This window comes from Colletotrichum phormii (assembly GCF_030913505.1).
Source record: "Colletotrichum phormii strain CBS 102054 chromosome Unknown BDP81scaffold_4, whole genome shotgun sequence".
In the NCBI taxonomy this organism is placed as follows: Eukaryota; Fungi; Ascomycota; class Sordariomycetes; order Glomerellales; family Glomerellaceae; genus Colletotrichum; species Colletotrichum phormii.
This window is the reverse complement of record NW_026851446.1, coordinates 344,700-365,760: the sequence shown is the minus strand read 5'-3', so window position 1 is coordinate 365,760 and position 21,061 is coordinate 344,700. Positions and strand designations below refer to the sequence as shown.

At 54.8% G+C, this 21,061-nt stretch overlaps 10 protein-coding genes across 10 annotated transcripts; 4 read left to right on the top strand and 6 right to left on the bottom strand.

Annotated features, from left to right (window-relative positions):
* Window positions 1-155: 155 nt before the first annotated feature.
* On the bottom strand, window positions 156-1,378 carry BDP81DRAFT_509027 (uncharacterized protein; the record flags this gene model as incomplete). The annotated part of the gene is made up of 2 exons (XM_060595714.1): window positions 156-1,191; window positions 1,358-1,378. 2 exons carry the CDS (start codon window positions 1,376-1,378, stop codon window positions 283-285), a joined length of 930 nt encoding a protein of 309 aa, XP_060448734.1. The 3' UTR covers window positions 156-282.
* A 708-nt stretch (window positions 1,379-2,086) lies between these two features.
* BDP81DRAFT_458350 (Pre-mRNA-splicing factor Cwf15/Cwc15) lies at window positions 2,087-2,960 on the bottom strand (the record flags this gene model as incomplete). Its single annotated transcript, XM_060593403.1, has 3 exons — window positions 2,087-2,140; window positions 2,228-2,872; window positions 2,928-2,960. 3 exons carry the CDS (start codon window positions 2,958-2,960, stop codon window positions 2,087-2,089), a joined length of 732 nt encoding a protein of 243 aa, XP_060448733.1.
* Window positions 2,961-3,271: 311 nt separating this feature from the next.
* On the top strand, window positions 3,272-4,225 carry BDP81DRAFT_311769 (exoribonuclease; the record flags this gene model as incomplete). The annotated part of the gene is made up of 2 exons (XM_060583750.1): window positions 3,272-3,435; window positions 3,493-4,225. 2 exons carry the CDS (start codon window positions 3,272-3,274, stop codon window positions 4,223-4,225), a joined length of 897 nt encoding a protein of 298 aa, XP_060448732.1.
* Window positions 4,226-4,447: 222 nt separating this feature from the next.
* Window positions 4,448-5,158, bottom strand: BDP81DRAFT_446500 (ADP-ribosylation factor family protein; the record flags this gene model as incomplete). Its single annotated transcript, XM_060592069.1, has 2 exons — window positions 4,448-5,040; window positions 5,110-5,158. 2 exons carry the CDS (start codon window positions 5,156-5,158, stop codon window positions 4,448-4,450), a joined length of 642 nt encoding a protein of 213 aa, XP_060448731.1.
* A 257-nt stretch (window positions 5,159-5,415) lies between these two features.
* Window positions 5,416-7,548, bottom strand: BDP81DRAFT_419397 (NUDIX domain-containing protein). Its single transcript, XM_060589772.1, has 2 exons — window positions 6,554-7,548; window positions 5,416-6,485 (listed from the first exon to the last, which is right to left on the bottom strand). The coding sequence occupies exons 1-2, from the start codon at window positions 7,086-7,088 to the stop codon at window positions 5,797-5,799; spliced, it is 1,224 nt and encodes a 407-aa protein (XP_060448730.1). The 5' UTR covers window positions 7,089-7,548; the 3' UTR covers window positions 5,416-5,796.
* Window positions 7,549-7,929: 381 nt separating this feature from the next.
* On the bottom strand, window positions 7,930-9,235 carry BDP81DRAFT_419395 (Isochorismatase-like protein). The gene is made up of 5 exons (XM_060589771.1): window positions 9,162-9,235; window positions 8,582-9,002; window positions 8,315-8,434; window positions 8,218-8,238; window positions 7,930-8,149 (listed from the first exon to the last, which is right to left on the bottom strand). Exons 2-5 carry the CDS (start codon window positions 8,935-8,937, stop codon window positions 8,023-8,025), a joined length of 624 nt encoding a protein of 207 aa, XP_060448729.1. The 5' UTR covers window positions 8,938-9,002; window positions 9,162-9,235; the 3' UTR covers window positions 7,930-8,022.
* A 559-nt stretch (window positions 9,236-9,794) lies between these two features.
* BDP81DRAFT_469013 (uncharacterized protein) lies at window positions 9,795-11,364 on the bottom strand. The gene is made up of 2 exons (XM_060594511.1): window positions 10,945-11,364; window positions 9,795-10,875 (listed from the first exon to the last, which is right to left on the bottom strand). The coding sequence occupies exons 1-2, from the start codon at window positions 11,183-11,185 to the stop codon at window positions 9,926-9,928; spliced, it is 1,191 nt and encodes a 396-aa protein (XP_060448728.1). The 5' UTR covers window positions 11,186-11,364; the 3' UTR covers window positions 9,795-9,925.
* Window positions 11,365-11,863: 499 nt separating this feature from the next.
* Window positions 11,864-13,926, top strand: BDP81DRAFT_367688 (riboflavin transporter MCH5; the record flags this gene model as incomplete). Its single annotated transcript, XM_060586546.1, is given in 4 exon segments — window positions 11,864-12,164; window positions 12,232-12,265; window positions 12,320-12,943; window positions 12,957-13,926. The coding sequence occupies 4 exon segments, from the start codon at window positions 11,864-11,866 to the stop codon at window positions 13,555-13,557; spliced, it is 1,560 nt and encodes a 519-aa protein (XP_060448727.1). The 3' UTR covers window positions 13,558-13,926.
* A 2,022-nt stretch (window positions 13,927-15,948) lies between these two features.
* BDP81DRAFT_419390 (ketopantoate reductase PanE/ApbA-domain-containing protein) lies at window positions 15,949-17,390 on the top strand. The gene is made up of 3 exons (XM_060589770.1): window positions 15,949-16,105; window positions 16,181-16,247; window positions 16,307-17,390. Exons 1-3 carry the CDS (start codon window positions 16,074-16,076, stop codon window positions 17,261-17,263), a joined length of 1,056 nt encoding a protein of 351 aa, XP_060448726.1. The 5' UTR covers window positions 15,949-16,073; the 3' UTR covers window positions 17,264-17,390.
* Window positions 17,391-20,304: 2,914 nt separating this feature from the next.
* Window positions 20,305-20,720, top strand: BDP81DRAFT_419388 (uncharacterized protein). The gene has a single exon (XM_060589769.1). The coding sequence runs from the start codon at window positions 20,372-20,374 to the stop codon at window positions 20,555-20,557; it is 186 nt and encodes a 61-aa protein (XP_060448725.1). The 5' UTR covers window positions 20,305-20,371; the 3' UTR covers window positions 20,558-20,720.
* The last annotated feature ends 341 nt before the right edge of the window (window positions 20,721-21,061 follow it).

The window sequence follows — 21,061 nt, the reverse complement described above, 5'->3', positions numbered from 1 at the left end:
GTCCTTGAGTTGCGAACCTTCCCAGATATGGGCACATCACGGATTTACCAAGTTCTTCACCTCCCGTTCCTGCCGCGTCAGTTGTGTAACTTGAGCGTGGAAAGTCCTATGCCAGCTCACCCGGTGTTCTTTCCAATCTTCAGATCTGCAAACTAATCTATCGTACGGGGAAGCTTGTCACACGCCTGGCACCTGGCCTGAGCCTTCAGATCTTCATATAGGACCGTTGCGAGGGCGAGCTTGCCTACATTTCCAAGCACATCATGACGATGGCATTTACTCTCACCAAGGAATAGTCCCATCCCTGTTCGAAAACGCCCCCGACACAGCACTCCCCTCCTCCAGCGTAGCCATCTCCACAATCCTCTTCGCCCCCAGCTCAACCGAAGCAGCGCCATGATTAGCCAGCAGATCCTTCCCCATAAACGCCGTCATCTTCGTCTCAATGAGCCCGGGGCACACAGCATTCGCAACGCCCCCGTCACCCTTCAACACCCTAGCATAACCGATGGCCAACATATTGACCGCAGCCTTGCTGGCATCATACGCCTTGACCGCAACGTCGTAGAACCCGGCGCTCCCGTCCAGGGCAGCGGCCATGGACCCCTTAGTCGAGCTGACGAAGACGATGCGCGGGAACTGGGCCTTGCGGAGGAGCGGGAGGAGCGCGTCGGTCAAGACGGCGGTGCCGATGACGTTAGTGGAGAAGGTGGACGTCCACTGCTCACACACGGAGAGGTTGTCGTTCATGTCGAAGTGAGCGCCGGCGTTGTTGACCAGGACGTCGAGTTTTCCAAACGTCTCGGATATGAAGGCCGCCGCTGCGAGGATGTCTTTGTCGGCGGTGAGATCGAGTTGGATGGCGGACGCGGACAGGCCGCGAGACGTGAGGGCATCGGCTACGTCTCGGCCTGCTTTGAGGCTGCGAGAACCGATGATGACGTGGTAACCATGAGCAGAAGCTAGGATTTCGGCAGCAGCGCGGCCGATGCCGCCGTTAGCTCCGGTTATGAGTGCGACTGTTGGGGAGTTCACGATGCTGGGTTGTTTGGTGATGGTTCGATGCGAGGTTAGTGACGAGAGGTATGCGTGATACTCATTCAAGTTCGTCGCCTTATATGAGTCGTCCTCTACATGCCTGAAAGTATCGCGATGCTTAGTTATGAGCCAAAATGAATCATAATGATATCCCTGCAGAGACAAAGCAAGTAGAGTCGCGAGTAAACGTCTCGCCAGCCTCTAAAGTGACAAGGTCCGAGCCAGATGCGAGGTCTTCGCACAGTTGACCTATGGAGAAGAAGTCCAAACCTCACAGAATCGTCCGATAAGCAAGCATTCGAAGCCTGTTCTACCTTACAATGCTCCACCCGCTTGGCATCGTGGACTAGGAAATAGTTGAAAACGCAACTCTGTACACGGAAACCGAAACCGAGATCCGCTTTATATAAGTTCGGTCTTGAAGCCTCTCCGGATGACTCTTCGCCGCCTGCGCCAAGACCAGGGGGGTACCGGAATCTCACAACTATCCGTCCGGGCTCGACCCGCTTTTGCGGTCTCTCAATGGTAAAGATGCCGGCTTTTTCAATCGGCGCTGAACGTAGTTCAAGTGTTGTGCAAGAAATACCACATCGTAAAAGAGGTCCAACGTACCTTAGTCGAAATCGATCTCGAATACGTATTCAACAGACATGCACGGAAGTCGCTTGGAAGCATTTCACAAATAGCAAAGTGCTCAGTTCGCCTATGCATATTTCGTATAGGCAAGTAGTTGCGTCTGGATTGTTATCAGGACGAAATTCGGTGGCCTCCCGCTGGGCCTTCGACGTGAAAATGTTGATAGCGTCTTTGGCGGTTGATGTCGTGTGGCATATATGACGAGTAAGACCAGGTTGTTCAGCTCGAACAGTTGCCGGTGCAAACGGGCCCTATCGCCTCCAGTACATATGAAGATGTAGGAAGGGCTCAATGGGCCATGCCAAGCAATCTAAGCATCGCCCTCTCCATTGCCTTCACAACGTCTCATAACCGATTGAAAGAGTGAGAAAGAAAAAAAGTCGCATTTGCCACCATAGTTGGCGGTGGGTATCTATCTAACATACTTGCTCATAAACCGCTTGTGGAAGTCGGAACGCAGGAGATCCTATACGCATGTCAGCAAAACCATCGTTACACCGGTTGCACTCACCCTTCAAAGGGGTGCTTAGACCAAGAGGGGTGAAATACTCACGTTGACAAACTCCTTGCCCTTCCCCTTCTCCTCAGTGCCCCTCGCCTGGTTCTTGAAAACGACGTCGTCGTCCCACCGCCTCTTCATGTTGAAATCGGGCTTATTCAACAGCGGGTTCCCCAACGCAATGTCCCTCTCCCGCGCCTCCTCCTCCACTTTGGCCCTCTCCCTTTCTTCCTTCTCCCTCTTCTCCGCCCTCTCGCGTCGAATCTTCTCCATCTCACGCTGCAGCTCTGCCTCCTCATCATCGCTGTCCTCATCACTATCATCGTCGTCTTCTTCTTCGTCTGCTTCCTCATCTGAAGATGCGTCCACGTCCCGCGATTCCTCTAATATCCTCCTCCGCTTCGCTTCAAAGTCCTCTTCCGCGTCTACTTGCGACCCGGCCTCGAGGGCACGCTTCACGCCGCCGCCCGAGGGCGCGTCCATGTCGGTGTCGGCATCGTCGTCTGCGGAAGGGGGAAGCGCACCGCCGTTCTTCTTGGCGAAGTGGGCGGCCTCGGCGGCGAGGAGCTCGGCTCTGAGGTCGTGAGATTCTTCGTCCGCGTTGCCGCCCTGGCCTGCTTGGCGGAACTTGAGTTGGGTGTGCGCTGGGAGGAGGCGTTGGTGGTAGGCCGGACCGCGGAGGGCTTCTTTGCCTCGGGCCTAGTTAGTTCGTTAGTAAGGATAAGTTGTCGCGGAGACTGAAATGGGAACATACCGGGTCGAAGGTGGGACGATGGGCGGTGGTCATGTTGGCACTTAACGACGGGTCGTGGGAATTGAAGAGTGGTGGATGTTGAAGGAGGCTGAAAGTACCTAATCCGTAGATTGACAATTGACGTTTGGTCCCCCAGCAAATGCAATGCGACGCGCGCAGCTCGCTGAGTGGGTCCAGCTGCAGGGGAGGCGACACTTTAAGGCTTCGACCGCCCGGCAGAATTTTTGCAAGCGCCCCACCAATGCGATTGACCTCACTGAACACTTGCAGGTCACTCACTATTGGATCTCATGAGTTTCTCAGTCTGGAATTGCTCTCACAATTTACCAATTTCAACCGCCAGAATGCCCAGAGAAGCCGAGCCGTCAGCGAATGAGAAGGCTTTCGTCACACAAGCTCTCAAGGAGAACTTGAGACTTGATGGCCGGGAATTCGACCAATATCGAAAAGTCCAGCTCACATTTGGCGATGAATATGGAGTGGCCAACGTCGAACTTGGCAAGACGAGGTCAGTAACTCACGTCATTCTCACCCACTAGACCAATATTGTTAACCCATATCACAGAGTCCTCGTCAGAGTCTCGGCAGAAGTGACGGTCCCCTACTCAGACCGCCCCTTCGAGGGCGTCTTCCAAATCACCACCGAACTCGGCCCCATGGCCTCCCCAGCCTTCGAGGTCAACCGCCCAACCGAAGCCGAGGTCCTCCTCTCCCGCCTCCTCGAGAAGACGGTCCGCCGCTCAGGCGCCCTCGACACGGAATCCCTCTGCCTCATCGCCGGCAAAAAAGTCTGGTCCGTCCGCGCCGACGTCCACGTCCTCTCCCACGACGGCAACCTCACCGACGCAGCCTGCCTCGCCGTCGTCGCCGCCCTGCGCCACTTCCGCAAGCCCGACACCTCCAACGAGGGCGAGGCCTTGACGATCTTCACACCCGCCGAGCGCGAGCCCGTGCCCCTGAGCTGGCTTCACAGCCCCTTTTGCGTGACGTTTAGCTTCTACGGCGACGAGGGGGAGATTACCCTCGTCGACGCCAACTGGCTCGAAGAGCAGCTACGGACGAGCAGCGTGACGGTCAGCTTGAACAAGCACGGCGAGATTAGCCAGATTTCCAAGCTCGGAGGTACGCCCGTCGAGGCGGTGACACTGCTGCACTGCGGCAACGTGGCGTTGCAAAAGGCCAAGGAGTTTTCGACGATAGTGGATGAGAGGTTGGCGGACGATGCGAAGCGGAGGGACAAGGGCGGTCTCATATCAGAGCTTTTGTCCGCAGAGAATGACAGAGTGGTGGACGCATAGAACAACGTCAAGCAGAGGAAGATGAACAAAAAATTGTAAAATGATACCCAGCCAAATACGCTCTCAAAAAACCCCATGCTCTGCAAGAAGAAGCGAGTGACCAACGTGGCTCCACCCGTTTCGTCCCTTGACTTTGAGCCTCCAACTCCAGCTACGCCAGTCTAAAAAAAAGAAGTTCCCGTATACTATCATGCCTCGTAAATGACGACAAGCCAGGCTCAACTACCGCATCACCGGCGGCCTAGACTCCTTATTCCACTTCACCCTCGACCGCACCCACTCCACCGCCTCCTTGACGCCCGTCCCCGTCAGCGCACTAACAGGCAACACCCTCGAGTCGCGAATACTGCTCGCCTTCTCGCCCTCAAAAACCTTCTTGACAAGCCCCTCCTTGATCCTCACGACCTCGACGCAATCCTCGCGGTCCTGCTTGTTGGCCAGCACTAGCACAGGCACGCCCTCGGTCTCGGAGTGCTGCAGCACGTCCTCGAGTACGAGGCGGCACTCGTCCAGGCGGCCGGAGCCGTTGTCGTGCTCGAGGTTGCCGTCGCCGATATCGGTCGAGTCAATTATAAAAACGATGGCGTGCGCCGAGGCGTAGTAGCTCTGCCACAGGCGGCGCAACGAGTGCTGGCCGCCCACGTCCCAGATCTTGAGGTACATGTCCGGCAGGGATATCGTCGAGACGTTTTGGCCCACCGTCGGCACGGTCTTGAGTTTCGGGTCCGGGTGCGACTCGAGGAAGAAGTGCTTGACTTGCTCGTGGAAGGTTGTCTTGCCGGCATTGTCGAGACCGAGGAGGATGACGGAGTACTCTGCAATGGGGGGGAAAGAAGATTAGCTGTGGGTTGTGGACGATGGGCTCTGTTTCACTGTGCGCGAACCTTCTTTGCTGGTGGCTAGGAGGTATAAGCCCTTGGCTAGGTGATACATGGCAGGCAAACGGCCGGCTGGCGAACGGCACTTGGTTTGCGACAACTTGGACGAGCAGAGGTTTGAAGGATCGTGTTGGCGCCGGGACAGGTGGAGGGTTTCGATGGCGGCGCAATTGGCGGGATGTGGATGGAGGAAGTGGACGTGCGAGCTGGAGCTCAAACTGGCGTTGGAGCTTGTGCTGCTGTAGCGCTGACACGCTGTCCGCTGCGTGGATGGTGGGGGCCATACAGGGGTTTCAGGGGACTTAGTGTCGGCGGCTCCTCAGCCCTACGTGCCCGAGCAGGCATGAATGGCTCCGGTTGCCTCTTGTCACTTTTTTGAGGCGTGGGATCCGTTGAGGACCTTGATGTCACCCGATACTTATTTAGACATCCTTCAAGTGAGACTTGGAGTCTTTCTGGTGAAAGCAACCCCCCTTCTCTTCCTTTTTTGCATCTACGTTTGTCACATTTATTGTGAAGCCATTTCCTCACTCAATTGTAGAGTACTAGCACTGCTGCGCTCACATTTAGGCATCTCGGCTTGAGATTCGGGAAAAACGCAAACATGCGGGCGAATCTATTCATTCACATCTATCATGACGTCTAAACACGTTCGCGAGCCTCAAACCCTGGGAAACCCTCCATCACCCTCTCTCACATCTTTGGCGCGGCAGTCGCATAACCCTCAGCAACAGCAGTCATCAAGCGGTTCGCAATAGCCGCCGGAGGAGGCAAACGAAGCCCTCCCTCCTTATACCCCTCCGGCGCAGGCTCACCAAGTCCGCTAACACCAAACTTGAGCGCGTCCCGCACCGTCTCGAGCGGGAACCACTGAGCGTCCTCCAGCTCAGGGTCGTTACCGAGATCAATCGTCTCGCCGTCGGGCAGCGCCTGCGCAATGGCGCCAATCATCAAGCTCGCCGGGTACGGCCACGGCTGGCTCGAGTGGATCACCACCCGGCCCACGCGCACGCCGGCCTCCTCAAAGACCTCGCGCCGGACAGACTCCTCAATGGACTCGCCCGGCTCGATGAAGCCCGCGAGCGTGCTGTACCAGTTGGGCGGGTACCGCTTGTTCCGGCCCAGGAGTACCTTTGTGCCGTCCGAGGAGATGACGGCGGCGATCATGGTCGGGTCCGTACGCGGGAAGCTGATGTTGGAGACGCCCTTGCGGGTGGCGCACTCGGCTCGCTCGCGGGGCGTGTCTGAGCCGGCGAGGTCGGTGGTCGGGCAGAGGCGCTTGTAGCCCGTGTTGCCCGACAGGGACGGCTGTCCGCACCCGGCGCAGAACTTGTTGCGCGTGTTCCAGTCTGCGATGGAACGGGCCTGGGCGTAGATACCAGCTGACATTTTTTTTATTAGTGTCTGACATACAAACAGGTTGTTCATGTGCGAGTGAGTAAGTCCTTACCATGATCCGGCTCGAGCGTCATCGGCCTCATTCCCTCGAGGAACTTGTACCCCTTGCTCGACTGAGCCTCGATAAGCTGGTTAGCGGCATCGGCGTACGACCCCTTGGGCGTCACATCAACGGCGAACCACGGCCGTCCCTTGAGCCCCTTGTACTCAAACGGCACTTTTGCGCTCTCCTCGAGCCCCAAAAAGATGATCAGCGGCTTCGTGGCCGTCGAGTCAAAGTTCTTAATCAGGTCCTCCTCAGACGGCCCGAACGGGTCCTCGGTGGTAAGGGGCTTGACGTCGTCATACGAGACGAACTGCACTCTTGTCGGGGCGCTGGTGAGGGGGCTGAGGTCCTTGAGGAGCATGAACTTGGTGTCCTTTGACTGGAAGGCGGCGCGGATAAAGGTGTGGTCAGTACGGAGCCAGCCGACGCGGTTGAGGACGCTGCCGGCGAAGTAGTTGACGGTCTCCCGCCCAAACTTGCGGGACAGCATGGAGTCCGGGTCGTCGACTGGTGCGGGAAGGTTCCAAGCTTGAGAACCCATGCCGAGGTTTTGTAGCGGTTTTTGGCGGTGCGGGCGGTGATTTGGGTTTACCTGGGGGTCGCCGATGTAGGATATGTATGACGTAGATATACCCCGTACCAAAGTCAAAAAGAAGTGAGTATATCCGTCAGTCTCTACAATAGGTCGATGTTACGCAAACAAAAAAGACATGCGGCGTCTAGAAGTGTGAGATATCTTGAAGACGTGCGGCAGGGACGGCAGCGGCAACGGACTGGTCCGGCTGATTAATCAGATTGACGAGGGACGGCAAAGAAAGATGGGGGAACAAGAGACGCAATGCGATGGATCTTTGGAGCTTGTCACGGTGAATCACGACTCGCCGCTGAGCTCCGATAAATGGAGCCCCCTCCGGCAGATCCCTCCCCCACATCAGAGAGACTGTGCGGGAGTCGGAGACGAAGAGACAACCGAATCGACTGGTCATTGTCAGTTTGTCCGGAGTTGTCACGGTATCTAGGGCTACTGTACAGCCCGTGCGTGGCAGCTGTCCCCTAGACCTTTGTATTGGAATATCTCTATTATCATTGGGTATGGATGGTATGGAGGAGGAGCTGTAACGGGGGCTTGTTGGGCAGCTGTCAATGCGACATCTCAGATGGGAGTGAGATGAGAATGGACTTAAGCTTATCCAATCGCCTTGGCTCCCCGAACTCGCCCACACAACGCGTCAGATCTTGCCGAGGTGTAACGGGCACATTGTTTAGTCATCATTGAGATGTTACCTTACCTAATCAGAGTGTGGATACAACTGATAGGTCACCATGCTCCCATCTGTCTCGTTGCTGACCAATTTGGCTTCCAAACTCGCACGTAGAACTGCTCAGAATGGTGTCTTGTTGCGGTCGCTACCTTATGCTATCTCATCATTGCATATCAACTCTCATCAACTCAAATGTCACGGATCAAATTTGACTTATGCATTGCTCTCATTTTCACGAACCCAGTCCCCAACCGTCGTGACATTCTCCACAATCAGCGGCCAGATGAGGTTCGTCGCGGCATCTTTCCCAGCGGTGGTGAAGCCGGCAGTCGCATCGGTGCTGTGTAAGTCAGCATAAAGGCCACCAAAACTACTGAGGTAGGTAATGTAAGGGGCCAGAAAACTCACAGAAGGGTGACGTGGAAGCCACTGTACGTTGAAGACGCACAGATCGTCAGTTTACATCCTCTTCTCAAGTGCTTCTTGTGTCCAACTATCAACTTACAGCTCTCTGGCATCCCGCGCCGTGGACTCGAGACAGGTGTTGGCAACCATGCCCGCCATAACAAGGTGCGTAACCCCCCTCTGCCGCAACTGATAATTCAAATCCGTGTTTGCGAATCCACTGTTACTCCATATCAATAACCACATTCACATTCATATTTACTCTCTCTCTCTCTCTCTCTCTCTCTCTCTCTCTCTCTCTCTCTCTCTCTCTCCCTCCCTCTCTCTCACAGTCAACCCCCCTCTCCCACGCACGCAACGAACTCACCTATTATTCCAATGCCTACTAGCAATCACATCCCCGTTGCCCACCACATCCGGCTCAAGACCCTCGAGTATCTCGGCGCCCCAGCTCCCTTCTTCGAAGCCCCGCGCGGCGCCGAGACCCTTGTGCGACGACGTGAGGTGGCTCCAGCCAGCGTAGTTGCCCTCCTTCCACGTCTTGTGCAGGGCGTAAAAGATGGGCAGCTTCTGCTTGCGCGCCGCAGCGACCAGGGTCCGCAGGTTGGCGTTTGTGCCCGTGGCCTCGAGGGATTCCTTGACGGACGGGTAGATCTTGCCCTCGTGGTGGAGGAAGTCGTTGTAGGGGTCGACGAGGACGATTGCTGTGTTGGGAGGGGCCATGGTGTGGGTGTTTGTTTGAGAGTATTGGGAACTTGACCTGGACTACCAAAAAGATGGGATAGTATCTGTCAACTTCAGTCAGAGGATATCGAGTAGACTCGTTATATACCCAAGGTAAGGAAGCAAGACAGCGATAACCAGCATCCAAGTGAGCCGACCGACGGATGACAAATTTCGGACCTGGAATGAGTGCGGGGTTCTGGCACAATGATACGGTTCCTCACAGTAACAAGCGTCCATCGATTAGAAGAACGTCCCGGACAGACCCAGTCAGCTACCACTCTGCAGTGCAGTACTTGAAACTTGTGTAAATGAGCTTTGTTCCGCCCTTTATCCTGACGATGGATCTACGTATACGGTGATGGCCAAGAATCGTTTCACACAGGGCATCACGCAACCGCGGGGTAAACTTGGATGACCAATTTCAGGAATAGGGCGGGCTCGGTTAGCGCAACCGTCCGTTCCAATGGACTCGGTCGGATAGGAAAGTATTGTGCTATCATGATTCGGGGGTGTAAGAAGGGCCATGGCGTAGACGTAGGAGAGTGCTTCCCCCCCCCCCCCACTCCCCTTTTGCCGTTTGGCTTCTTGAAATTGGTCAGCAAGTGGTGTGTTATCAGGACTTCGGCGTCAGCGGCTTCGGCCGGAAATCCTTGACAGTGTGCAAGGCATCTTTCAAAGTCCCGGCGATATCATTGGAGGTCTCATGTCTCTCCAGGGTTCAAGTTTCCACGCAGGATCAAGGGCGCGCTTGACATGAGGGTCAAGATTAGCCCCAACCCCCAGTCCACAACTCGGGATCAGGAGCACACTGACATGGCAGCAACGGTATGCACAAGCACGAGTTATGAGGCATTCCCCCATGCCTACCTCTTCTTGTCTCTAAATTTCCCACCTTGATATCTGTACAAAGGTCTTGATTACAAATTACGTAAGATGAAGCATGCCAACCACATGATCTGCAATACATGAACTCCCAGCCTTCCTGCTATGACATCAACGCCGAAAGTTTCCGCTTCCACTCCTCCAGCGCCCGATTACTCTCCGCCAGCTTCTCGCGGCTCGTCTCCAGCTCGGCGCGCAACATCCGGTTCTCCGCCCTCAGCTCGACCGCCTCAGCAATGGCCGTCTCCCCCAGCGAGGCCCGCTCTCGCAGCTGCTCCATCTCCGTCGCCGAGACGCGGCTCACGTCGGCCGCACGCCTGGCCACCGCGAGCTCGCTGTTGCGCAGGTGGAGCTCCCTCTGCATCTGCGCGACCTGGCCCTCGACGTCGCCGACTTTGTGCCTGAGCTCGTGGGCCGTCTCGAGCTCGGCGTACAGGAGCCGCAGCGCGGCGTCGACGTCTGTCGGCAGGGTCGTGTAGCGAGACTTCCGCGCGGCTGGTGCCCGTCCTACTGTAGAAGAGCCGCTACGGGGCTCGTCCCGTGAGGGTGCCGCCGCCGCCGGCGGCGGTAATGGGGTGTTTTCGGTACGAGTGTTGCTAGATGAAGGGCCTGCGGTTATCACCTCCCTCGCAGCCGAGTGGGATGCCTTGGTCGTACGAGTCTTCCTGGCCGCCGTACTGGGCGTGGCTCTCGACGCCTCGGTCCCACTTGCCTCTTGGTCCTGGCGAAGTTGGTATGAATCAGGTACATCTTGCCGAGCATTTCCCTTAGTCAAGGGTGTACCTCCCATTGCGTCTACTGTTTCCGCATGGGTAGATGACGATGATGAAGCAGCCAAAGGCCGCATCTCCGGCATCAAAAACGGAGGACCTTTGTGCCAGTTGCGGTGGACGCAGACTTCGCAAAAGAAGCAATTGTTGCCCTTAACAACAGAATGAGTGCTCTCCTGGGGCCTGCAGGACTCGTGGTACGACCTCTTGCAAGTGACGCAGTAGGTGAGACCCTTGGTCTGCCGGCAAATGAAGCAAAATTCATCGTGTTGCGCTCCGGCTTCTTTCCCCCCATATAATTGTCAGTAAGTAGGCTACAATAGCGAGGTTCTTGTGAGTTTCAACTACCTACCTTTCCAAGCTTTGTATCTCTCCAGAGCAGCGGGTATGGAAAGCGATCGTGGGTCAAACGAGCTGTCAGGCGCTTGTGCTTGCTGTTCTGTTGCTTTATTATCGGGTCCATCCGACTCTTCTCTGGTAGTGTTGCCGTTCAGGGAGCCCCCGCCACGTGCAACACGAGACCTCCCGCGACGAGTTGGCTGTGCTGAACGTAGACGCTTCCTCGGTGGCTCCCTGCTTCCGTCAATATCCATGGTGATTCTACTGGTGTATACAAATTCAGCGAAAGAGACGGCGAAATAAGATTTATTCAGCGAGGGTAGACGTGTGTCGCTGCTGGGAGGGATGAGAGCGTCTTTCGATATAGTGGGAAAATGTGGAAGATGAGCGTGGCTGGGCAGTTAGCAATTTGGCTGTGAGATGAACGACAGCGCTGACTAATGACACAAACGCTGCTACCTCCCTCGCAGCCTCTTGTCCAAGGTACGTCCAGCAGATACAACCCAAAGACCGAATGGATGATAACAAACCCAAGATGGACTCTGTTATCTGACTGAACTTCTTTTGCAGTCAGCAAGCCAATTCGATTGACACAGTGTTGGAACAGGGCGGAGGGGTGCTTTTAGAACAAAAGTGCTTTGGTCGAGGAATCGCGCTATCTGAGAATCAAATTTGTCATCGAAATGCGAGGTAGATTGCTCAAAGGGGAAAGGAATCCCGCAGTTGGCTTGGGTGGTTCCCTGCTGACCAATTTGAACCACAAGAGCGGGTGTTAGTTGCCGGCGAAATATCCTCGGTTCTTTAGGAGAAGCCCATTTTGCTCCCCTCGAGAGAACTTTTCTCTCGTCGGATTCTCCCCAAGAACTTGTCGAAAGTAATTAGTGTTCGTTTGCTTCGAGTACGCCTTAAGACAGCAGCCTTAGCGAAGAGCAATGTCTAACACAAGGACCAGTGGACCGGCGGGGTCAAACAACAACGAGAAGACGCTTGAAGGGGGTGACCTCGAGAATAATGGCGTCAAGAGTGAGTTACAGTTGGAATCGACCGAATCCGACAGCCGGAGGAATTCTGCCACGTACAACACTTATCGTCAGGACGCCGTGACCGGCTTGCCGAATCAGTCGGCTAGTCGAGTCGATCGTGTTGTGAGTCGTATTGCAAGCAGAGTAACTTCGCGTTCTACCATTGCACCTGGGCCACCACCCGATGGCGGCTTGAGGGCTTGGTTATGTGGTAAGTGTCTCAAGACCAAAAGTCTGCACCGAGAAAGCTCCATGTACTCACCTCTCGTTCTCAACAGTCTTTGGCACCTTCCTCGTCGTTATGAATACATGGTAGGGTCCTCGAAACAAAACTCTCTCAACCAACAACTAAGAAGCCGATGTTAGGGGCATGATCAACTCATTTGGCGCTTTCCAGAGCTACTACATTACACAACTCAACCGCAGCCCCTCGGACATATCCTGGATCGGATCCATAGATATATTTTTCCTCTTCTTCATCGGCACCTTCACCGGCCGCCTCACAGATGCGGGCTACTTCCGGTCCGTAGCGACAGTCGGCTCCGTCCTCGTCGTCGCCGGAACCCTGTCGGCGTCAGCATGTACACAATATTGGCAGCTTCTGCTAGCTCAGGGGGTCTGCGTCGGCCTGGGAAACGGATGCCTGTTCTGTCCCGCTGTTGCCCTCGTCTCGACGTACTTTGCCAAGCGACGCTCCTTTGCCATTGGAATCACGGCGTGCGGGAGCGGTGCGGGAGGCGTGATCTTTCCTATCGTTATTCGGGAGATGCTGCCGCGGGCCGGATTCGGCTGGACGATGAGGACGCTCGGGTTCATCCAGGCCGCCGCGCTTGTCACCGCCCTCTTTTGCCTCAAGCCGCGGGTGCCGCCTCGTAAGACGGGGAGCTTTGTGGAGTTGGCGGCCTTCAAGGACTTGGACTATTCGTTCTATGCCGCAGGGGCATCTTTGGTACGCGGATCTCCCATAACCTTTTCTCTCTTCTTGGCTTCGTAACCGAAGTAGCACATCTCCCCTGCACCCTGAGTGTGTACTTACCTCTTCTGAATTGCAGTTCTTCTGGGCGTCGTACATTGTCTTCTTCTTCCTCGCTGCATACGCACGCGACCTCCAGGGCGTCTCCTACGATCAATCCCTCGACCTCCTCATGATCACAAACGGCGTCGGCATCGTCGGCCGCCTGCTCCTGAACCACCTCGCAGACCACGTCGGTAATCTGACAATGTTCGTCCCCACTATCGGCGCCGCTGCGCTCCTGGCGTACTGCTGGGCGCCCATCGCCTCACGGGCGGGTCTTTATGTCTGGGCTGCGCTGTGCGGCATCGCCCTCGGCGGCATCCAGGCGCTCTTTCCCTCTGCGCTGGCGTCGCTGACGGCGGATCCGCAGGAGCAGGGGGCGCGCATCGGTATGGTGTTCACGATTGTGAGCGTAAGCGTGTTGACGGGGCCGCCGATTGGCGGGGCGCTGATTTCTGCGATGGGGGGCCGGTATCTGGGTGCGCAGATGTTTGCGGGGAGTAGTTTGACCCTGGGGATGGTGTTTATATTCTTAGCAAGGGAGGCGAAGCGGAAGAGGATGGGAGAGTCGTTTTGGGCAAAGGTCTAGTACGATATTGTCCATCTATTCTCCATCTAGAGCTAGAGCTCGAACTATCAAGCTTCTTGGATATGTGTCTCGTCTCTTCTTTCGCTAGTGTCAGTGTCAGAAGCAATGGAGACTTGGTGCGATGCCAATATCATGCCTTTAGGCATTGCCCTGTCTGAGATCAACTAAAGAGACACATCGAAGACGGCCGGCGATGAACAATGATGGTTGGGAGTGGGCGTCAATGCTCCCAAAGACGGTATGCTGGCGGCCTGTTGAAATTCAAGTACGGGACCTCTGACCATAGTATTGAAGCTGCTAGGATGGCAAGTCTCAATGATGTGATGTGTTCTACTGGCACCACAGCTGAGAGCCAGTATCGTAGAAACGAATATTAAACTTGAATGATTAGCAAGAGGGAAAGAAAAAAACCACATGGCCGGAGTCGTTTGGGAGCTGAAAAAGAGTATGAGGTTGCTCCCACCGTGGTTCAACGCCGACCAGAGCGGGTTACTGTCGAATCTCGTCTCTTCGTTTCGATGTTACTTGAAGACAACCTGCAGACCAAATATTGTTACTTCCAGGTGAAGGCGATTGCGTGTAACAGAGCAGATGAAGGTTTGCAGTCGTATCAGCAGCAGCAGGAGCCGAGGCGGAAGGATATCCACGCATACTCGTAGGTAGGCAGACCCGGGAGACTGAAGTCATCTAAGGCAGGTACAGGTCCAACTTGCGAGACACCACTACGGATAGAGGACGCCAGTAACATTGGGGCGCAAGCTGCAGCTGTTCTTCCCTTGCTGGGCGGGAAGGAAGTACAGACGCACAGGGGAGGAACATCAGAGCCGTCGCGCCCTTTCAGCATAGACAACAAGGAGCCATCTTTGCGATTTAAACATCAAGTTTTGATGTTTGCATCAAGTGTAACCTCAGCTGATTCCCAACTTCTCATGATAGTCAAGACGACTGCTCAAAGCCAGGTGCCCAGCAACGGGTTTTTAAGATAATTGTTCTATGCCAGGAGCGAAAACACCAACGTCGAGTGATATGCGACAGTTGATGCCGATCTACGTAAAACGTAGGTCTGGCAAATACATCACGTAGCGAAGAAAAGAAGCCAGATCAAACTGGACATTGCATTGCTGCATCAGGATCAACGTCGCCAGTAGCCCCATCGGTCATGTGTTGAAAGAAAGTCGTTGTGAAGCAAGGCGAGCATTGAGCCTCATGACTTTTGAGGCTCATGGCAAGGCCAGGATCTGACCAAGCGCGTCTCATCATAGGCAACGCCAGCTACTGCGATGAACTGCAACGTCTGCCGGTGCCGGCCTTTGACGTGCGAGTGACAACGCAGAAGTTGTGGTGGCCTGGACCAAAAGACTTGGGGAGAGGTTGAGATAATAGTTTGTTGTAGTTGAAGGAAGAGGAAGGAAAATTTTCGTTGGGAAGAAATAGACGGCGGGTGGTGCGGAAGGGAAGGAGCGTGCGTGGGAGGCAATCAGGAAGGCGGTGCAGCTGCCGCCTGTGGGGCACTCTGGACCTGAGGCACACACACATCTGCGAGTGGTATTGGAGCCGCGGGCCTGCGATTGCGAATGACCTCTTCAGGTGGTCAAAAGTGTTGCTGGTGGATGACAACGCCACAACGAGTGGCCGCTGTGTAAATCAATACGCAGCAAATAACCGAGTGACTCGATTGAATGGATCATCGCGTACTCCAAGGCCTCTATCGAATCGGCAGCTCCGTATCTGCGCCGTCCCATGAGCTGATCTCTTCGTCCCAATGCCTTGAGATTCACACAACGGAGAACAATACTGTCGACCTCGAGAGACCGCCGGTATTCAACAATGCCTTCGCAGCTCTATGGGAACAAAGTTTTATCGCCCTTTCTTTCTCGACGTCGCTTTCGCAATATAGCAATCTGTATTCTGACGGCTAGCCTAACTGAAGGCTATCGTTCACTGGAAGTCGATAGCACGAATTGGACATCAAGTTCGACACTTTGTTCCCGCGGATCAAGTGTTCCAAGTTCCAATTCGGTGTCAACCCCTGCATCTGTTATAGATTTGATGAATAAATGAACGTGGATACCACTATCGAACTCAGTGATTTGAAGGTACCTATCGCGGATCACACATGTAAAGGTAGTGCAGTATAGTCAACGATGTCTCACAGCAACATCCATATCTGTAACCCACTCGAGACCACCTCATGTTAGAGAGGGTTATCAGAAGGGATGCAGTTTCTAGAGATACCTTAGGTATGTATAATCGAGACGACGTCGCTCGTGAGCAAGCGGGATACCAAGCCGGGCACGGCACGGCCAATGGCGACATAGCGAAGTGGGGCAAGGTCGTCGTCAATGCCAATCGGCAACTCCTCGGAAACGCAATCAACTACACCTCGGCCGAGTTCATTCGTATCAAACTGCCCTCATCGAGTGGAAGAGTTCTAGATCATTAGCTTTGCCTTGGAGTACATTAATTCAATAAGACCGAACCTTCGACCGTGTCTACCAGAGGTGGAAGTAGACACAATGGACTCAGAGGGGAACAACTCTAGCGATAGGTATACCCCCCTTTCACGTTCACAATCCAGTGACGGCTTCATGGCAGGACTGAAACTCAACCACCACGTTTGTAGCGCTGTAAATATCATCTTCATCGGAGCTGGCGCCGTCGGGTGCTTCTATGCTTCGCGACTGCACCATGTAAATATCCGAACCCCCTCATATCACCTTGCTTAGCCAGGCTAACTCACACGTCCCAGCCCGACCGCAACATCCACGTCTCACTCGTCGCCAGATCTAATTACAAGGCTCTGAAAGAGTCGGGCGTAAAACTTCAAACCCACACTTTCGGCGACTACGTCTTCCATCCCCACGCCGCCTTCCCATCCGTCGATGCCGCCGCATCCTCCCAGACGCAGTGGGACTACGTCTTCGTGACGACAAAGGCCCTCCCAGACCGCTCAGATGACTCCGCCATGATCGCGCCCCTCGTAGGGAAGAACACGAGCATCGTCCTCATCCAAAACGGCGTCGGCGTCGAGGAGCCGTTCCGTAAACGGTTCCCCAACAACGCCATCGTGAGCGCCGTCACGATCGTCAGCGCCGAGCAGACCTCGCCGGGGGTGATTCGCCAGAACCGCTGGACGAGGATCAGTATCGGCCCGCACACAAACGGCCTCGGCACAGGCGACGCCGAGCTAGGCCGGCGCGGCACCAGGGCGGTCGAGCAGCTCGGCACGTTGTGGGGGCCCGGCTGGGGCGGTATTCGCGACGTGGAGCCGCACGACGAGATTGGGCTGCAGACGGTGCGGTGGCACAAGCTCTGTATTAATGCCGCGTTTAACCCGAGTGCCGTGCTGAGCGGCGGGCGGGGCAACGCGGATATGGTTACGGATCCGGAGCTGCGGGAGCACGTGGTGGGTATCATGAACGAGATCAGGGCGGCGGTGCCGAAGATTCTGGGACGTGAGTTTCCTGACGACCTTGCGGGGCCGGATCGTATTGTCAAGAGCACGGCGCGGAATACGGGAGCGAGGCCTAGTATGTTGTTGGACTGGGAGGCTGGACGCCCGTTGGAGTTGGAGGTGATTCTGGGGAACCCGGTGAGGATTGCTAGGGATCATGGCGTGGAGATGCCGCGTTTGCAGACGTTGTATGCTTTGTTGAGCAGTGCGCAGAGGACTCGGGAGGAGAGGGCGACCAAGGGGAAGTTGTAGGATACGAATGTGTCGAGTGGGTAAATAGTCCATATGGCGTCCTAGATAGACTAGAGTCAACTTCGCAACTTGACTTCATATTTGCCGTCCAAATCTCCGAGTCACGTATATTCGATTCGCCGTCCTGCGACATGATGTTCACAGGTGCCAGGGGTTAAGGGCACGACATGACGGACGTGTAAGAATTGTCTGATCGCCCATGCTGGATGTACATTACCACTCATCTCACCTTGGGGCGGTTTCCTCTTGAGATTCGCTTTTCCAGGCGAAAATGGAAAGCTCACAGAGGCACGTGTGGTTCCATCTTTGTATACAAAGTGATGTATGCCAATCTCTGTGAATCAGCGCTGTTTTTTACCTTACCTAACTGTTCAGGTATGAGGCAGACGAACATCTCAAAGTATACAATGCTAGTTTATCAAAACCATTAAACCTTCAAACGCTTCTGTCCGTTATTATGCCATGGTGGCTCCATACTTTGGAAGACCGGCCTGAGAGCCATATCGACTTAAGTAGTACCTATTCGTTGCTCATAAGCCAAGACCTTGGTCCTCATGCCCGATGTTTATCAAATCTATGCATAGCTGGTTGGCAGGGAAGATGTCCCCCGTCCCTGCTGCTATTCACGCGAAAGCGCTCTCAACGTAAGATTGAACCCGGCAAGATACTATGGTTATCGCATATGCCTGGCATTCATGAATCGGCTTAAACCATGCATATTGGGTGGATGTTCAACATCACAAGATTATGCTTAAACCGATGAGTACTCCGAACCTCGTCAGGGGTCCAGACCGATCCAGCGATGGCCCGTCAGCCCCAACGGCACCCGCATCTCGCCTGGAGGTGGCACATCGTAGGATCCTGGACGGCGGATCACGGACAGCGGGATGGCTCATGTCTAAGGTAAAAGGTAGGGGCCGAGGACCGAGAGCGGCCAGAAAGCACGTGAGTGAAACAAGACGGGGGCGTCTTTTGAACAAAGGACGCAGCGTGCCGTGCGATCCGTGTCTCCCGCTCAGGAGGTCTCAGCCTGAACACGGGCCCGGGCATGTGCCTCGTTTCTTGTTTACTTGTAGTGTAGTCGGCCGAGGAGAGACGAGTTCCCGGTGTGCGACGGGGTAGTCACGGAGTCAACGCATCACCTTCAACCGGGAGGCGTAGCGATCAACGGCCTCAACTGTATGGGCTTGGGCAAACTCAGGATGCTAGGAGGCGTTAGGCGGTAGGTGAAGCATTCCATGTTGTCAAGATATGTGGCGGTGGCGTCGGTTCAAGAAGAAGGGTCCAGGGTCACAGCTGCAGCGAACAACGTCGATACTAGCTATCCGGCAAGAGGCTTAAGGTTAGATGATGCACCCAAAGTCTCGGAGCGCCGGAAATTCCCGTCGGTAAAGTAACAGTAGCAAATCCGGTGCGGTTGGGAAAAGAGTGTCTTTCTCTTCCCGGGTCTTCACCAAGCAGCTGTCATACTCGGGTGGCAGTGGCTGGTCTAGGCGGAAGCTGCACTGAGGGTGGTTCGGATCTAAGGGTGGGGTTGGTGAACAGGCTCTGATTGGAGTGAGAGATCTGAAAGTAAATGTGCACGGACTAGGTGCTATGACGTATGACTTGGACAGGGCTGAGATGGCCCCTGGTCGCACCTGCCTCGCTACCGTCGACCGAAGACACCTAGGTACGTATGTGCTTACCTAACGAGTTTTGCTGCCGTAGGCTGGCAGGGAAGAAATGCAGCAGGAAGAAATTGCAGACCGGTTGCCTTAGCCCGAAAATCGGCTACGGGGTGGGTGAGAACTGTCATCGGGGTTTGCCGGCAGATGAGAAAAAAAAACCCAAGATAGCGGGTGCATACCGCTTGCTGCTCGCCTAGGCGCCGCACTTGAGATGCAGTCCGGTTTCGAGACTCAGGTCGATAAATGGCCCGATGGGCATAACTTAATAGGGAATGTATGGAATGTGGATGGTGTGTGTTGGGCAGTAAGGTTGTCTTGGTTGTGTCTGCAAGGGGGGGAGTTGAAGTGCATCAAAGGAAAGTCTGGGCCAGAACCCGGCCCCGTCATGCTCAATTCGGGGAAGCAACTTGGATGAGGCCTGTTTCCCCTCAGCTTAGACATGAGCAGCCAAGCACAACAAGGAAGGCAGACAATGGTAGCAGGAACAGAAAGACACGGCCTTCAGCTGTCCTTTAGCTGAATGGCTTTCTTCTTTTCACAGATAGACGTGTCTCTCTCGGAGTTGCATTACTCTGTACTCTCGATCGGAATGAAAGTACCTAGTAGGTGCTTGTGTGCTTGCCTACTGTGCAAGGTGAGGAGTACGTAGCAGGCAGGATTGGCAGGCAGGATTGACAAACGCGACAAGAAGCAGGCACGGCAGGTTGTCCAGGCGGGCACGTGCAGCTGGGGATCCATCAGAGTCGACGCGAGTGGAGAGTCAACTCTTTCCAAGCAAGGATCGACACTGACACAACCTTTTGAAGGATAGGCATTTCTCAGAATCCCATCCGTGTCAACACCACGAACTTTGTCTACCCCACCTGCCCGCCACCCACCACGTCTACTTGCTTCCATGCCACCGTGCTTCTGGTCGCCACCTCTCCTCGAGTCTGATGGATTGAATCCAATCAGGCGAGCTACCTCAAGACTGGGAGTATGCATAGTCGGGGGGGCATCCCAGTCGTCACCCAATCTGCCAAACCTCTCCAGTCACCGTCATGGATTGTCTCCAACTCTCCCGTGGCGAAAGGCAACATCCATCTGCCTTCTCGATTCCCGCCTTTTCAACGCGCTGGAAACCCCGATCCCCTTCCCCTCCACCCCACCCACTTCGTGCCACTCTTACCCTAAGTTGCTTAGCTGCTTAGGTAAACCAGGACTTTGCGCATGTGAGAAAAACCATCAGATCGGATAGAACATCCCCATTGGTACCAGCTCCGGGTACTGCCAAGTTACTTTTTGGCCCATTACTGCTGGGATTTCTAAGCTGCCCTTCCACTGTGTGGTTAGCAGCTCCGACTTCCAAGTCTTGCAACGGTTTTTATCACTCTTCCCTTTCGGAGACAAACTACAAATAGGAAATATCTTCTAAACCAAGTGTGTTTACGGTACTCCAATGGCGTCGCATACCTTACACACCATACCTGTGTCCAAGTCTCACATCAACAAAGGCGAAGCGGACAAAATGTCAGAATTTTTAATAAGACAAAAGCCCTGCAACGAAGAGAATCATCGTCGATGCGAGACTAGCTGTGGCCGAGGCCCTGTGTGCCGACAGACACGGTCATCTCCCTGTACTTAGAGAACGGACACCGGCCAGGGCCACCCCGGTCGCCGCGATGCGCCGTTTCGCCGTGTGTTGAGGGTCATACAAGAGAGATGGTCGCCAAAAGACGGGCTGTTCGCTGTGTGGACGTTGACCTTTGAAGCTTGGGTCCTTGGGGCCTCGTGTTCGTTGCAACCGGATGAAATGCTCCTAACCATGGTAACCAGCTATTGTACATGGAGGCACCTAGGATGCTTAGGTAAGTAAGCCAATGCAAGTACCGCAAGCGGACGAAGCACCTAGACCTTGGATTATGGCATTGCAATTGTTCCTTCTAGCCCTCGGTGTCTCCTGGGCCACTGGGGGGCCTCTCTCTAGGTATCCGTAGTTTGACAGTTAAGACTGATGAGTGGGCTTGGCCCGCGATTCCGACATGTCCCACGAGGAGCCACTTGACTGATGATCGGCACACTAAACAGGGCTAGGTGGCCCATCCTGGATCCATGATTCCATGGTCTCTCGCATCCATCCCGCGCTTTG